The 14,969-nt window shown below is 41.7% G+C and overlaps 1 protein-coding gene across 2 annotated transcripts in view; it reads right to left on the bottom strand.

Moving 5' to 3' along the window:
• Window positions 1-1,216: 1,216 nt before the first annotated feature.
• Window positions 1,217-14,969, bottom strand: part of LOC128694785 (C-signal) — a 107,632-nt gene continuing 93,879 nt past the window's right edge. For both annotated transcript variants that reach the window (XM_070080009.1, XM_053785095.2), the window contains one exon: window positions 1,217-3,861. In XM_070080009.1, the coding sequence (XP_069936110.1) occupies window positions 3,637-3,861 (225 nt within the window). In that variant the 3' untranslated portion in view covers window positions 1,217-3,636. The remainder of the gene's footprint in view (window positions 3,862-14,969) is intronic.

Here is a 14,969-nt window from a genome sequence, read left to right as displayed (position 1 = left end):
CATGAGGGAACCATGGCGAGGGTGGGGACCATGAGGGAACCATGGCGAGGGTGGGGACCATGAGGGAACCATGGCGAGGGTGGGGACCATGAGGGAACCATGGCGAGGGTGGGGACCATGAGGGAACCATGGCGAGGGTGGGGACCATGAGGGAACCATGGCGAGGGTGGGGACCATGAGGGAACCATGGCGAGGGTGGGGACCATGAGGGAACCATGGCGAGGGTGGGGACCATGAGGGAACCATGGCGAGGGTGGGGACCATGAGGGAACCATGGCGAGGGTGGGGACCATGAGGGAACCATGGCGAGGTTGGGACCATGAGGGAACCATGGCGAGGGTGGGGACCATGAGGGAACCATGGTGAGGGTGGGGACCATGAGGAAACCATGGCGAGGGTGGGGACCATGAGGGAACCATGGCGAGGGTGGGGACCATGAGGGAACCATGGCGAGGTTGGGACCATGAGGGAACCATGGCGAGGGTGGGGACCATGAGGGAACCATGGTGAGGGTGGGGACCATGAGGAAACCATGGCGAGGGTGGGGACCATGAGGGAACCATGGCGATGGTGGGGACCATGAGGGAACCATGGCGAGGGTGGGGACCATGAGGGAACCATGGCGAGGGTGGGGACCATGAGGGAACCATGGCGAGGGTGGGGACCATGAGGGAACCATGGCGAGGGTGGGGACCATGAGGGAACCATGGCGAGGGTGGGGACCATGAGGGAACCATGGCGAGGGTGGGGACCATGAGGGAACCATGGCGAGGGTGGGGACCATGAGGGAACCATGGCGAGGGTGGGGACCATGAGGGAACCATGGCGAGGGTGGGGACCATGAGGGAACCATGGCGAGGGTGGGGACCATGAGGGAACCATGGTGAGGGTGGGGACCATGAGGGAACCATGGTGAGGGTGGGGACCATGAGGGAACCATGGCCAGGGTGGGGACCATGAGGGAACCATGGCGAGGGTGGGGACCATGAGGGAACCATGGCGAGGGTGGGGACCATGAGGGAACCATGGCGAGGGTGGGGACCATGAGGGAACCATGGCGAGGGTGGGGACCATGAGGGAACCATGGTGAGGGTGGGGACCATGAGGGAACCATGGCGAGGGTGGGGACCATGAGGGAACCATGGCGAGGGTGGGGACCATGAGGGAACCATGGTGAGGGTGGGGACCATGAGGGAACCATGGTGAGGGTGGGGACCATGAGGGAACCATGGCGAGGGTGGGGACCATGAGGGAACCATGGCGAGGGTGGGGACCATGAGGGAACCATGGCGAGGGTGGGGACCATGAGGGAACCATGGCGAGGTTGGGGTTCTGAAGCCATGACGAGTGAGTTCTGAACCTCCTGACCAGTGCCACAGCACTCGCCATGGATTTTAAACCCCACCCGTTCTGTGGTTTATGTTAATCGTGTTATAACAATTTAGTGAGTCGTGTTACCATGAGAGGAATTATCTTCTCATGGTATATATCCTGTGACACATTATATTGAAGATGAAAGACAAACGTTATTGAGTTAATTATATAAACATTTTCTTTGATATAACGTAATTGCAGCAGTGTTACCAGGTCAGTGTCTTAAATAATTACGATGTTCATTTAATTCCTGTATTTTAACCAGACAAAACTACAACAGTGATGATTTAAAAACATTAAATGTGTAAACATGGAGAGCAACGATGTTAGTTACCCAGCACAAACTATAACATGGTGATCAGCACACGAGTACATTAAGAGACAACACAACAAGTGTCAGAGGCCCAAGACTGTTCAACTACCTCCCAGCATTCATAAGGGGGATTACCAATAGACCCCTGGCTGTCTTCAAGCAGGCACTGGACAAGCACCTAAGGTCAGTACCTGACCAGCCGGGCTGTAGGTCGTACTTCAGTTTACGTGCGGCCAGCAGTAACATCCTGGTTGATCAGTGCCTGATCCACCATGAGGCCTGGAGTCAGACCGAGTCGCGGGGGCGTTGACCCCCGAAACCCTCTCCAGGTAAACTCCAGGATATTTAGTGAGTATAAGATATATTTTGAATATAACCTAAACTCAAGTTACCTAACTAACATAACCGACTTTTGTAGTTAGTTTTGGTTAGGTTAGGTTTGCTTGGGATGATCTGGGATACTTTGTTAGGTTAGGTTAAGTTAGATTAGGTTAGGTTAGGTTAGGTTACGTTACGTTAGAACATAAGTACATAAGAAAGAAGGAACACTGCAACAGGCCTACTGACCCATGCGGAGCAGGTCCATGTCCCCCCATTCCCGGATTAGACCAATGACCCCCCCGGATTATCCCAATGACCCACCCAGTCTGGTCATCCCCACTCAAGGATGGAGCACTGTACCAGACCCAGCAGCACAAGCTAGTCAGGTCCAACTCACACCCACCCTCACTCACTCATGTATTTATCTAACCTATTTTTAAAACTACACAACGTTTTAGCCTGAATAACTGTACTCGGGAGTTTGTTCCACTCATCCACAACTCTATTACCAAACCAGTACTTTCCTATATCCTTCCTGAATCTGAATTTTTCCAACTTGAAACCATTGCTGCGAGTCCTGTCTTGGCTGGAAATTTTCAGCACACTATTTACATCCCCTTTATTTATTCCTGTTTTCCATTTATACACCTAGATCAAATCCCTCCTAATTCTACGCCTTTCGAGAGAGTGCAGATTCAGGGTTTCAGTCTGTCCTCATAGGGAAGATTTCTGATACATGGGATCATCTTTGTCATCCTCCTTTGTACGTTTTCCAGAGCATTTATATCCATTCTGTAATACGGTGACCAAAACTGAGCAGCATAGTCTAAATGAGGCCTAACCAAGGATGTATAGAGTTGAAGAACAACCTGAGGACTTCTATTATTTATACTTCTAGATAATAGAAGTCCTCAGGTTGTTCTTCAACTCTATATAACCTTGGTTAGGTCTCATTTAGACTATGCTGCTCAGTTCTGGTCACCGTATTAGGTTACGTTAGGTTATGTTAGGTTACGTTAGGTTAGGCTAGCTTAGGTTATGTTTGGTTAGGTTACGTTACGTTACGTTACGTTACGTTACGTTATGTGGGGTTATGTTATGTGGGGTTATGTTATGTTAGGTTAGGTTAGGTTAGGTTAGGTCAGGTCAGGTCAGGTCAGGTCAGGTCAGGTCAGGTTTGCCTGGGTTGGTCTGGAATACCTTCTTAATCATATAAAGTTTCTTATTTGCTTAAAATATAACAGATACCATAGCAAAATGTAATAAAAAAAATTTACATTATGAATGTTATTATTATAATTATAATCAAGGGGGAAGCGCTAAACCCGGAAGATTATACAGCGCCTGGGGGGGGGGGATGTGGAAGGCATTCAGGCTTAATTCGGGGAACTGGAGCACAGATCCAATTCCCTAAATCAAGAGCCCCTCACCAACATCAAGGAACCTTCCTTGAGGGGACATTATGAATGATATTCCTGTTTTTCACAGTAAATAGTTTTTTTTCCGTGCTATAAATAATATGTATGATATTCATGATATAAAATGTTAGAGGATTTCTGTCTCTGGAAAAACATATATAATGACTCAAGATTTTTCATAAGTCAACTTTTAAGTGAAAATAGAGTAAATTACCAAGGTATGATGTCACCAGTATTAGAGATGAGTAGACCACTGTGGTCCTCTGTCAAGTTACTCAGAGTCTTCAAGACATCACTGATACTTTCTTCAACATTGAGTGGTGCTGCAGATGTTCCCATGTCAGTCCTCACCCATCCTGGATGGATGGCCACGAACAAGATGCCTTCTTTCCCATATTCCATTGCCAATGCCTTTGTCAACATGTTAAGAGCCGCCTGAAAAAAATAGAGATTAGAACACATTTCTTTGCAAAAAAAAAAAAAAAATTATTGCGAGTAGCTGAAGTAGTCTATGAGAGAAGGTACCCTGTAGATTAATTCTTAGCACACTCAGTTCACACACTAAGGTCTGGGGGTCGATCCCTGGTACAGCTGGAAACATTAGAACGTGTTTCCTTAAGACACCTGCTGTCCATGTTCACCTCTTAGTAAAGTAGGTACCTGGGTGATAGTCGACTGGTGTGGGTCGCATCCTGCAACAAAATTTACCTAACTTGCCTGAAATGCTCTGCGTAACTAGGGGCTTTCTGTATGTACTATGAATAACTGCTTGTTGCTACCAACAGTAACAAAACCTACAAGAATTACAGAGACTAGTGTTTCTCTATTAGACCACATCTGGACCAACACCATATCCCTTTTAAAATCAGGCATAATCACAGATAATACCACAGACCACTACCCTACCTTTCTCATAACCAATCTAGGTAAATTACCCCAAGACACTACTAAAGTTACCTTCAGACTTCATAATGAGACACCCATTAATAACTTCACTACAGCAATGACAGACATCGACTGGCAAACTGAGCTAGAAATCTATACAGATACTGACGAATGTATTAATAATTTTGTAAAAAAAAGACCTAATACTTCTATAACAAGCACTGCCCTAAAAAACCGAACAGATCACAGGTAAGAGACTGAATAGTCCCTGGCTAACACCCAGCATCCTCAGATCCATAAGCATAAAGCACCAGTATGAAAAACAGTACAGAATGGGTCACATAACCAGAGATCCAACAAAACGTTACTCATCTATCATAATCAGCCTGATAAGAAGGGAAAAAATTGTATTATGAGAACAGATTATTAAACTTAAAATGTGATATAAAAAAGACCTGGAAAACCCTGTCTGAAATCATAGAAACAAAAATGATATCAGGAAACAGAACAATCACACTAACAAAACCAGATGAACCCCTACTCCCATCTAATGAAACGGCAAACAGACTCAATATTGGTTTTCTTCTCCACCATAGGAAAAAACCTTGCAGGTAAAATCCCAAGCTCAAATACCCCACCAAATGACTACCTCACTGGCACCTACCCGAACACACTGTTCCTAGCTCCGACTAACCCAACACAAGTCTCACTTATTATCAACACACTAAAGAACAAAACAGGAGATTTAAATACCTTTCCACCCTTTATATACAAAAAAGCTTCACAAGTGCTGTCACCAATCACTGCAACACTCTTTAACAAATCCATCGAATCCTCTACTTTTCCTACTGTGAAGACTTACTCAGCCCTGTAGAATCTTAAGTAAGTCTTACCAAGGCTGGCTCCTCCTTAGGAAAATTAATGAATAGAAAAAGAATAATAACATACAAATATAAGCACTTTATTGTTATAATTAAAAATATAAAACATTTAAATATGAACTTTTATACTACGTGAAAGAGAAATGAAAAATGAAATATAAAAATGATATTTGAATTCAACGCTAATATGTACAGTTAGACTGTGGTGTCTGGTTGATGTTGACACTGCATCTTGTAGAAATTGTAGCCAATGCTGAGGATGTGGGGGGGTCACAGCTGTTGAGTGACAACCCAACGACTAGTTCATCACAGAGTCTCTAGCATTGGATAATCCGTCAAGATGATAGGAACGCAGGTCTTTCAACACTGCAAAGGTGAGGGGTAGTTGCCTGGGGTTGGCAACGTTGGTGACGTCCCAGAACTCATGTGAAGTTCGTCTCCTCCAACACTGTTTCTGTAGTTGCCAGATGACCCCAAGCTGACATTCCAAGCTAGAAAGAGACAGAAGTTAACCACTGCTCGATAAATCACTCTCCATGATAAGTGTAAGGCACTTAAAAGAATGGTGAGGATTTAAAAGCAAAACATGAAAATCAAGGCAGTATGAACTAAGTCTTAGAATTGGTTAAAAGTGAAGCTTTCAAACAATATATCCACTAAAATAGGAGCAGAGGCTTTTACTTACAGTTGTGTTGGGAGCTGTGTCAAGTGATTATCCATTTGCTCGGAGCCCCACACGTCATCTTTCCCGGTGGAAAAAAAGGGGGGGGGGATAGTGGGAGCTAGACACGGATCCTACCTTAACAAGCAGACTGGCAATCAAACTATCGTCACCATATACTCGCTCACTACTCCTATCTGTTGAACTTTTCCCTCACACTCCCCCATACCAAGACTTATAATCAAGGAGTATAAGAAGAATAGATGAGAAAAAAGTTCTAAACCGGGAAAGTCGCGTCATGACTTAACCAGTCAGAGAAATAATTGGATGAACCATTGATATACACAATATGGAACTTAAAAGCCTGGAGTGCCAATGTCCACCTCAAGAGGCGACTGTTGGTTCCCTTAAAATTTTGTAGGCATATCAAAGGTTTGTGATCCGTCTCTAAAATTAATTCTTTTCCCAGTAAATAAAATTTAAGTTTGGAGATACCCCACACAAGGGCCAAACATTCCTTTTTTATGGTGGAGTATCTTGTTTCTGCAGGAAGAAGTTTCCGGCTTAGGAAGCATACAGGAAAGGGTATACCATCATGATACTGTAGTAACACTGTACCTAGGCTGGTATTGGAGGCATCAGTTCTTAAACAAAACGGCTTTTTAATATAAGCTGTTCATTAAACTTTCCTCGAGCTACCTCTCCTTCAGAGACTTTTTAAGGTAGTCGGATAAGATGCCCATAAGATCGGTAATGTTGGGGATAAACTGTGCATAAAAATTTACAGAACCAAGAAAGCTACACATGAGCTTCTTGGTTTTGGGGAACTCTAATAAAGCTTTGATCTTACTGGGGAGAGGCTGCAAAGTGTTATTAAAAAGAATGAGTCTGAGATATCTAATCTTGTTATACCCAAGGAAGCATTTCTTCGGCTTAGCAGTGAGGCCATGTGAGCGTAACCTACGCAAAACTGATGTTAATATTTGGATATGCTCGCCCCACATGAATGTCATTACGTAAAAGTTATCAAAATAAACTGAAACATTTGGCATATTACCCAAGACCTTTCTCATCAGTCTCACGTAGGTAGCACAGGCAGTTACCAAACCGAAGGGCATATTTCTATACTGCATCAGTCCTTGGTGTGTAGGAAAAGCAGTGTACTGCTTAGAAGAAGGATCTAACATTACTTGATGATATGCCTGCGCAATATCAATCTCTGAAAAGAAGGAAGAGTCATAAAATTTGTGTAGATCGCTATCTATTAAGGGCATAGGCTCAGCATCCCACCGAGTTATAGCATTAAGGCCTCTGAAGTCAATAGCAAGTCTATATGAATTATCCTCCTTCTTAACCATGACTACTGGTGAACAATATGCAGATACTGAAGGTTCAATGATCTTTAGTTTTAATAATTTGTCTACCTCTCGGTCAAATGCATCCCTAAGGTGAACTGGAACTGGGTATAATTTCCGTTTGATAGGATTGTCCGTCACTAAATCAATCTTATGGACTACCGTGGAGGTAAAAACATCTGAGAAGTTACTCGCACATTGAAGTAGTTCATGTCTCTTATGGTCATCCAAAGACTCATTGATATTAATGTTTGTCGAACCAGAGTTGTCAAGAGTCACCAAGTCATGTAGTTCTTCATCATAGTCTAAGTCAGAGGTGTCATTTACGCACACTTTACATTCTTCAGTTGTCTTATCAAGTTCGTGTGGAAAAACTAAGTCAAAGTTATTCAGGCAGTTAACCGAATTTCTTCGGTAATATTTCTTAAGGATGTTGATATGATAAAGCTTAGGTTTCCCCTTGACTTCTATGAGGTTATCAACCCTCCCACAAATTTTCAATACCTTATACGGACCTTTCCATGCTACTAATAATTTATCTGACTTTATTGGTAAAAATACCAGAACTTCATCCCCTACTTTAAAACTTCTCCTCTGACTTTTGGTATCAAAATGGGTTTTGTACTGGTCCATTGATAAGCTTAAGTTTTTCGAAACTATGTCAGAGGTCTCCTCAAGTTTGGATTTAAGGTCAAGGAGAAACTGGTAAGAAGACTGAACCTCAGCATTTACCTCCTCATTAGTCCATAAGTCATGAAGGATGGACAATGGGCCTCTGGCCTGTCTACCATATAGAAGTTCAAAAGGGGAAAACCACAAAGAGTCACTGGGAACTTCCCTCATGGCAAACAAAGCACAGGGTAGGTAACGATGCCACTCCTTAGGTTTAAGGGAGCAATGTTTCCTTAAAATGGACTTGAGAACCGAATGCTGGCGCTCAATTCTCCCATTACAGCTGGGATGATAGGGTGTGGTGAAGAGAGGCTTCACTCCCAGAAGTTGGTATAGATGTTGCATTAATTCAGATGTGAATTGTGTCCCACGGTCCGACAAAATCTCTCTAGGGATGCCCACTCTGGAGAAGATGGACAAAAGGGCTTCAGCCACCTCTGTAGTAGTTATGGACTTTAAGAGTACGGCTTCAGGGAAACTTGAAGCATAAAAAACTAATGTTAAAATATATCTATGTCCCCCAGATGAAAGTGGTGATAAAGGACCAACGATGTCAATAGCTACTCTTTCAAACGGTACAAAAAGATTGGCATCTTGACCATAAGTACTTGCCGGGTACCTCGGGAGGATGACAGTTGGCAAACTTTACATGATCTACAATAGGTAGTGACATCTGAGGACATTTTGGGCCAAAAATAGGTTTCCCTAATTTTATTCAAGGTTTTACGATGTGAGAAATATCCTGCCATTGGCAGGTCATGAGCCATTTTAAGAACAGTCTCTCTGCATTGACTTGGAATAACTAAGATGGAATAGTCTATCTCATCTGAATTTAATTTGAATACTGACTTGTACAAGATACCTTTTATATATTCAAATTTATATGAAAAGTTTTTCCTTTGGATAACTTGATTTTGTTTAGCGGCATTATGGCAATTCTGAAGAGAAGGACAATTACGTTGTAAATTGACAAAGGAGTCCTTCGATATATCTAAAGGCTTAAAGTCAGGGAAAATCAAAGGGTGGACAGTAGGAGAAGCCTGGGCTTTGGTCTGAGCCCTAGTCAAGACATTTATAGTATCGGAGGCGATATCCTCACTTTCATCTAACAAGTGAACCGGTGATCCTACTACCTCGCTTTCGAGAGTAGTATCACTGGTTTCTAACCTCACATGAATATCACGAGACATTGCCTCATCTGAACTGTCGAGGGGCTTTTCTAACTTTACAGGAAGAGGGGCTGGAAAAATTATGTCCATCTCTCGTGATGAAAGGTCAACCTTAGAAGGAAGAATGGCACCTTTAACATTCCCTATTAGTACAGAGCAAGAGGTGATGGGAGCTAGTACGGCTTCAGACCAACCTGTGAACCATTTAGACCTAATGTAACAACGGACGGTTGGTAAAGTGTCTGTACGGCTCAAGTAGTCTGAAAGGATAGCAGAGGCATGAGTTCCTTTAAGATTAGGGGACAGTTTATCAGAAATGACTATGCACGTGCATCCAGTGTCTCGTAAAATGGTAGATACATTAATTCCATTAACTGTTCCTGAACAGAAGGGTGCTTGGTCATTACAGTCTTCAAAACACCTACCAACTTTTTGAACCTTCTTAGGACAATCTGGACGTTTATGTCCCTTAACACCACATAAATGACAAGCTGGAATAAAAGACATCAATTTACTTTCCACTAGAGGCTTTGATTTCTTAAGATCTGTTGAACCCTTGCCCTTAGGGTTCGATCCCTTTAGGTCTTTATAGGAATTGTGAGCCTCAGTATACAAGTCAGCGGCCTCAGCAACTTCCTCAGCTTTAATCAGGTTACGTTCTCTAATGAATGTTCTTATCTGGTGAGGAAGAGCTGTCAGGAACTGGTCAGCAACCATGAAGTCTCTAAGAGATTCATAACTGTGATCAATTCCTGAATTCTCTAACCAAAAGTCGAACAAACAAAAGAGTGTTACCTGTAACTACTGAAAGTTTTGGCCAGGCTGTAAGGTGGCATACTTGAAATCTTTCCTATAAGAATTTGTGGTCTTTTGGTATGCTTTAAGGATTGCCTTCTTAAGTAGGTTATAATTACATGTGATATCCTGTGACAAAGTTGCATATATGTTCAAAGCTGTACCAGAAAATAACATTCCTAACCTGGTAGCCCAGGTGTCAGCAGGCCATTCACAGAGGGTAGCGGTATTTTCAAACCTGATAATGTATGAAGTTATGTCTTCCCCCTCTGTGAAGGGAGGTAAATTAGGTGTTGGAATATGTGCACTAGCTGCCCGTTGTTCCATTACTCCTTCATCTAATTGCTGTTGTGAAAAAGTTAACTTTTTATTTTATAATTCAAGGCGAGCTCTCTCTACCTCACAATCTTTTCCCTCTCTCTTAACTCATTTTCTCTATTTTTTTTCCTCAAGTTCTCTATCTTTTGCTCTTTCCTCAAGTTCTCTTAATTTAGCTTGTTCCTCGTGGACTTTAGCTCCCTCCTCACGATTAAGTCTATCATGCTCCTTTTAGTCTTCTCTCTCGATTCTCTCTCTCTTCTTTTTCTCCTCTCTCCTGATTCACTCTTTCTCCCTTTTCTCTTCTCTTTCTCTTTCTAACTGTCTTTCTTGATTTTCTCTTTCAATTCTATCTCTCTCCCTCTTTTCCTCTTACTCTTTCTATTCTTTCTCTGTCAACTCTTTCGTGGATCTTAGCACTACTGAAAGCTTCTAAATTTTTCCCCGTTATTCCTAACTTACTCCCAGTGTTCATCCAAAACTGGTATTCCTCATTACTTGCAAGAGTAACTTAAACTACCAGGGTAAAATGAAACGGGTATCAAAGAAAATGGAGGATTCAATTCCTGCTCCGCTCAAACTGTAAATAAATCAGAGGGTTCGATCCCTGCTTTGATTAAACAGTATGTATGAATGAAAATTGAGGGTTCTATGCCTGCTCCAACCAAACAGTAAGTTGAATGGGGTCCCTTGACCATCCAATCTTCTCACCAACGCATAAAGAGTGTCCTACAACAGTTCCCTTGTTATAATGAATAGAACTCAATGAAACAATTTGTCACTGGAAAATCTTGGGTCCCTAGAGTCTATTCATCCAAATCGCATCAAGCTCCAAAACAAAAGGTGATTGAATTAACTAGTATCTCCTGCCTTGACTTGACTTACAATAAATTGAGACTATAACAATCACCAAATCTTTTAAATACCTGTACCGTAGTCCTACCATAGAGGATGATTACTCATGGCTGGTGGTAACCGTCTGTGGTATGCGGTGTTGAAGTTCCAATGGTAGATTCGAGATGGAGTTGAATCTTGATTCAGTAGAGTTGATCCTGGCAAGGTCGCCACTTGTGAAGACTTACTCAGCCCTGTAAGATCTTAAGTAAGTCTTACCAAGGCTGGCTCCTCCTTAGGAAAATTAATGAATAGAAAAAGAATAATAACATACAAATATAAACACTTTATTGTTATAATTGAAAATATAAAACATTTAAATATGAACTTTTATACTACGTGAAAGAGAAATGAAAAATGAAATATAAAAATGATATTTGAATTTAAAGCTAATAATATGTACAGTTAGACTGTGGTGTCTGGTTGATGTGGACACCGCGCATTGTAGGAATTGTATCCATTGTTGAGGATGTGGGGGGGTCACAGCTGTTGAGTGACAACCCAACGACTAGTTCGTCACAGTGTCTCTAGCCTTGGATAATCCATCAAGATGATAGGAACGCAGGTCTTTCAACACTGCAAAGGTGAGGGGTAGTTGCCTGGGGTTGGCTACACTCAGGTATATAGATAGAAAGGTGACGTCCCAGAACTCATGTGAAGTTCGTCTCCTTCAACACTGTTTCTGTAGTTGCCAGATGACCCAAGCTGACATTCCAAGCTAGAAAGAGACAGAAGTTAACCACTGCTCGATAAATCACTTTCCATGATAAGTGTAAGACACTTAAAAGAATGGTGAGGATTTAAAAGCAAAACACGAAAATCAAGGCAATGTGAACTAAGTCTTAGAATTGGTTAAAAGTGAAGCTTTCAACCAATATATCCACTAAAATATGAGCAGAGGCTTTTACTTACGGTTGTGTTGGGAGCTGTGTGTCAAGTGATTATCCATTTGGTCGGAGCCCTACATGTCACCTTTCCCGGTGGAAAAAAAGGGGGGATAGCGGGAGCTAGACACTGGCCCTACCTTAACAAGCAGACTGGCAATCAAACTATCGTCACCATATATTCGCTGGCTACTCCTATCTGTTGGACTTTTTCCCTCACACCTACAGTTCTCAAAATACCAATGGTCACCCTGATACATAAAGGAGATCAAGCGGACTTGAATAAATATAGGCCAATATCCAACTTACACCTTCTCTCTAAAATCTTTGAAAAATTAATTCATAAGAGAATCTATTCCTACCTCATCTCCCACAACATACTGAACCCCTGTTAGTTTGAGTTCAGGCCTAATAAAAATATGAATGATGCTATTATACACATGCTAACACAAATATACACTGCACTCAAGAAAAAGAAATCCCACTGGGGATCTTCATTGATTTTTGTAAAGCTTTTGATACAGTTGACCATGACTTGCTCCATATAAAATTATCACACTATGGTATAAGAGGGCACTCCCTCAACTACTTGAAGTCATACCTCAGCAACAGCAGCCAATATGTGTACACAAATGGAACAAACTCTTCCACACAGCCAATTACAGTTGGTGTCCCACAGGGAAGTGTCCTTGGCCCTCTTCTCTTTCTCATTTACATAAATGACCTACCAAATGCATCGCAACTACTCAAACCCACGCCATTTGCAGATGACACCACATACGTCTTCTCTCACACAAGCTCAGTCATGCTAGCCAATACTATAAATACTGAATTACAGAAAATATCTACCTGGATGATGACTAACAAACTTACTCTCAATATTGACAAAACCTACTTCATTCAGTTTGGGAACAAAACTACAGATGTTCCTCTTGACATAATGATAAACGGATCACCTATCATAAAGCTCACAGAGAAAAATTCTTAGGAATCCACCTTGATAATAGACTCAAATTTCAAACACACGTACAACAAATTTCTAAGAAAATCTCCAAGATCGTAGGCATACTATTGAAGATACGGTACTATGTTCCACAATCAGCTCCTCCGGCCCTATATCACTCACTCCTTTACCCCTATCTCACCTATGGAATTTGTGCATGGGGCTCAACAACAATAAACCATCTCAGACCATTAATTACCCAACAAAAGGCTGTAATCAGAATGATAAAAATTTTCCACTCCAGGCAGCACACTCCACCAATATTCAAAACTCTAAACTTACTCACCGTACAAAACATCCATACATATTATTGTACCTACTACATACATAGAACACTAAACTCGGATATAAACCCTCCCCTTAAACTTCTCCTTACCAACCTCAACAGAACACATGACCATAACACAAGACACAGATCACTCTTTGATGTTCCTCGTGTCCATCTCACACTATGTAAAAACTCAATGCACGTAAAAGGCCCAAAAATCTGTAATTCATTACCTGTGAATATAAAAGAAATACTGTCTGTTTATCAATTCAAGTCTTTTCTTAAAAACCACTTACTCATCCACAACTAAATAAATACTGAATAACTGTATCTCTGAATAACTGTGACCCTATCATACTAATATAATACTCCATTCTCTTGATTGTACAGTAACTCATCTAATGACCATATGACCTGTTTCTGTGCTACAAATCACTGATTTTACTCGATCTGATTCACTTATATTATACATTGTTATGCTACAAATTTGTACAAGTTTAAAGCTTCTTATTTGAAATACTCATTTGTACTTCATGTTGTAATTTGTTTACCGTAATTTTTATCACTGAATATATCATTACTTAGTTAATCTTAAGTTAATTTTAAGCTGCCCATAATACTCAGCATACAAGGGACTTTTAGCATGTACACCCAATCACTATATTTCTTTGTACGACTACGTATCTTGTCCAAATAAAAAATAAATAAATAAATAAAAACAAATGTCAGCTAGGCCTGTATACCGTGTATATGTACTTGTATAAATAAAGATTTTATTTTTTTCAATGAACCGGCTGCATCCCACCAAGGCAGGGTAACCTAAAAGGAAAAATGAAAGTTTCTTTTAAGAAGCCGCTTGCTCACGGCATTTTAGTCGCCTATTACGACACTCTCGGCTTATGGAGGCGCCTATTACGACACACTCGGCTTATGGAGGCGCCTATTACGACACACTCGGCTTATGGAGGCGCCTATTACGACACTCTCGGCTTATGGAGGCGCCTATTACGACACTCTCGGCTTATGGAGGCGCCTATTACGACACACTCGGCTTATGGAGGCGCCTATTACGACACTCTCGGCTTATGGAGGCGCCTATTACGACACTCTCGGCTTATGGAGGCGCCTATTACGACACTCTCGGCTTATGGAGGCGCCTATTACGACACTCTCGGCTTATGGAGGCGCCTATTACGACACACTCGGCTTATGGAGGAAGATTTTGGTTGTTTTTTAAAAGATGATGATCTATACTTACATAAAAAGTGGTAAATTATTTTTTATATAAATACCGGCTACCTAAAATACGTAGAAGTTATTATTACTGACTCAAGTGTAACTGAACTGCTCTTATGAAGCTAATAATTTGGAAATGGTTGTAGTTACATACTAATTTAAAGACTTATACACATGAAAGTTATTCACATTGATGTATTACAGCTTCAGAACAAGGGATGTCAAGCCAATGATAAGTCAGTTGTACATCAAAATGGTATACAATACCGACAGGTTGTTAGGTAAGACACATATGCAACAGTTAGACAACTTTATTCCGAAACGTTTCGCCTACACAGTAGGCTTCTTCAGTCGAATACATAAAGTAGGCAGGAACAGTAGAGATGTGAAAACGATGTAATCAGTCCATCACCCTTAAAGTCGTAGAATTTGAGGTTGTCAGTCCCTCGGCCTGGAGAAGTTCAGTTCCATAGTCAGGAACTATCTGAAGATCAAGCGACAGTGCGGAGACTTAAATACTGT

Source organism: Cherax quadricarinatus, unplaced genomic scaffold (genome assembly GCF_038502225.1).
Source record: "Cherax quadricarinatus isolate ZL_2023a unplaced genomic scaffold, ASM3850222v1 Contig76, whole genome shotgun sequence".
In the NCBI taxonomy this organism is placed as follows: Eukaryota; Metazoa; Arthropoda; class Malacostraca; order Decapoda; family Parastacidae; genus Cherax; species Cherax quadricarinatus.
The sequence above is the reverse complement of the archived record's forward strand: the minus strand, read 5'-3'. Positions and strand labels throughout refer to the sequence as shown.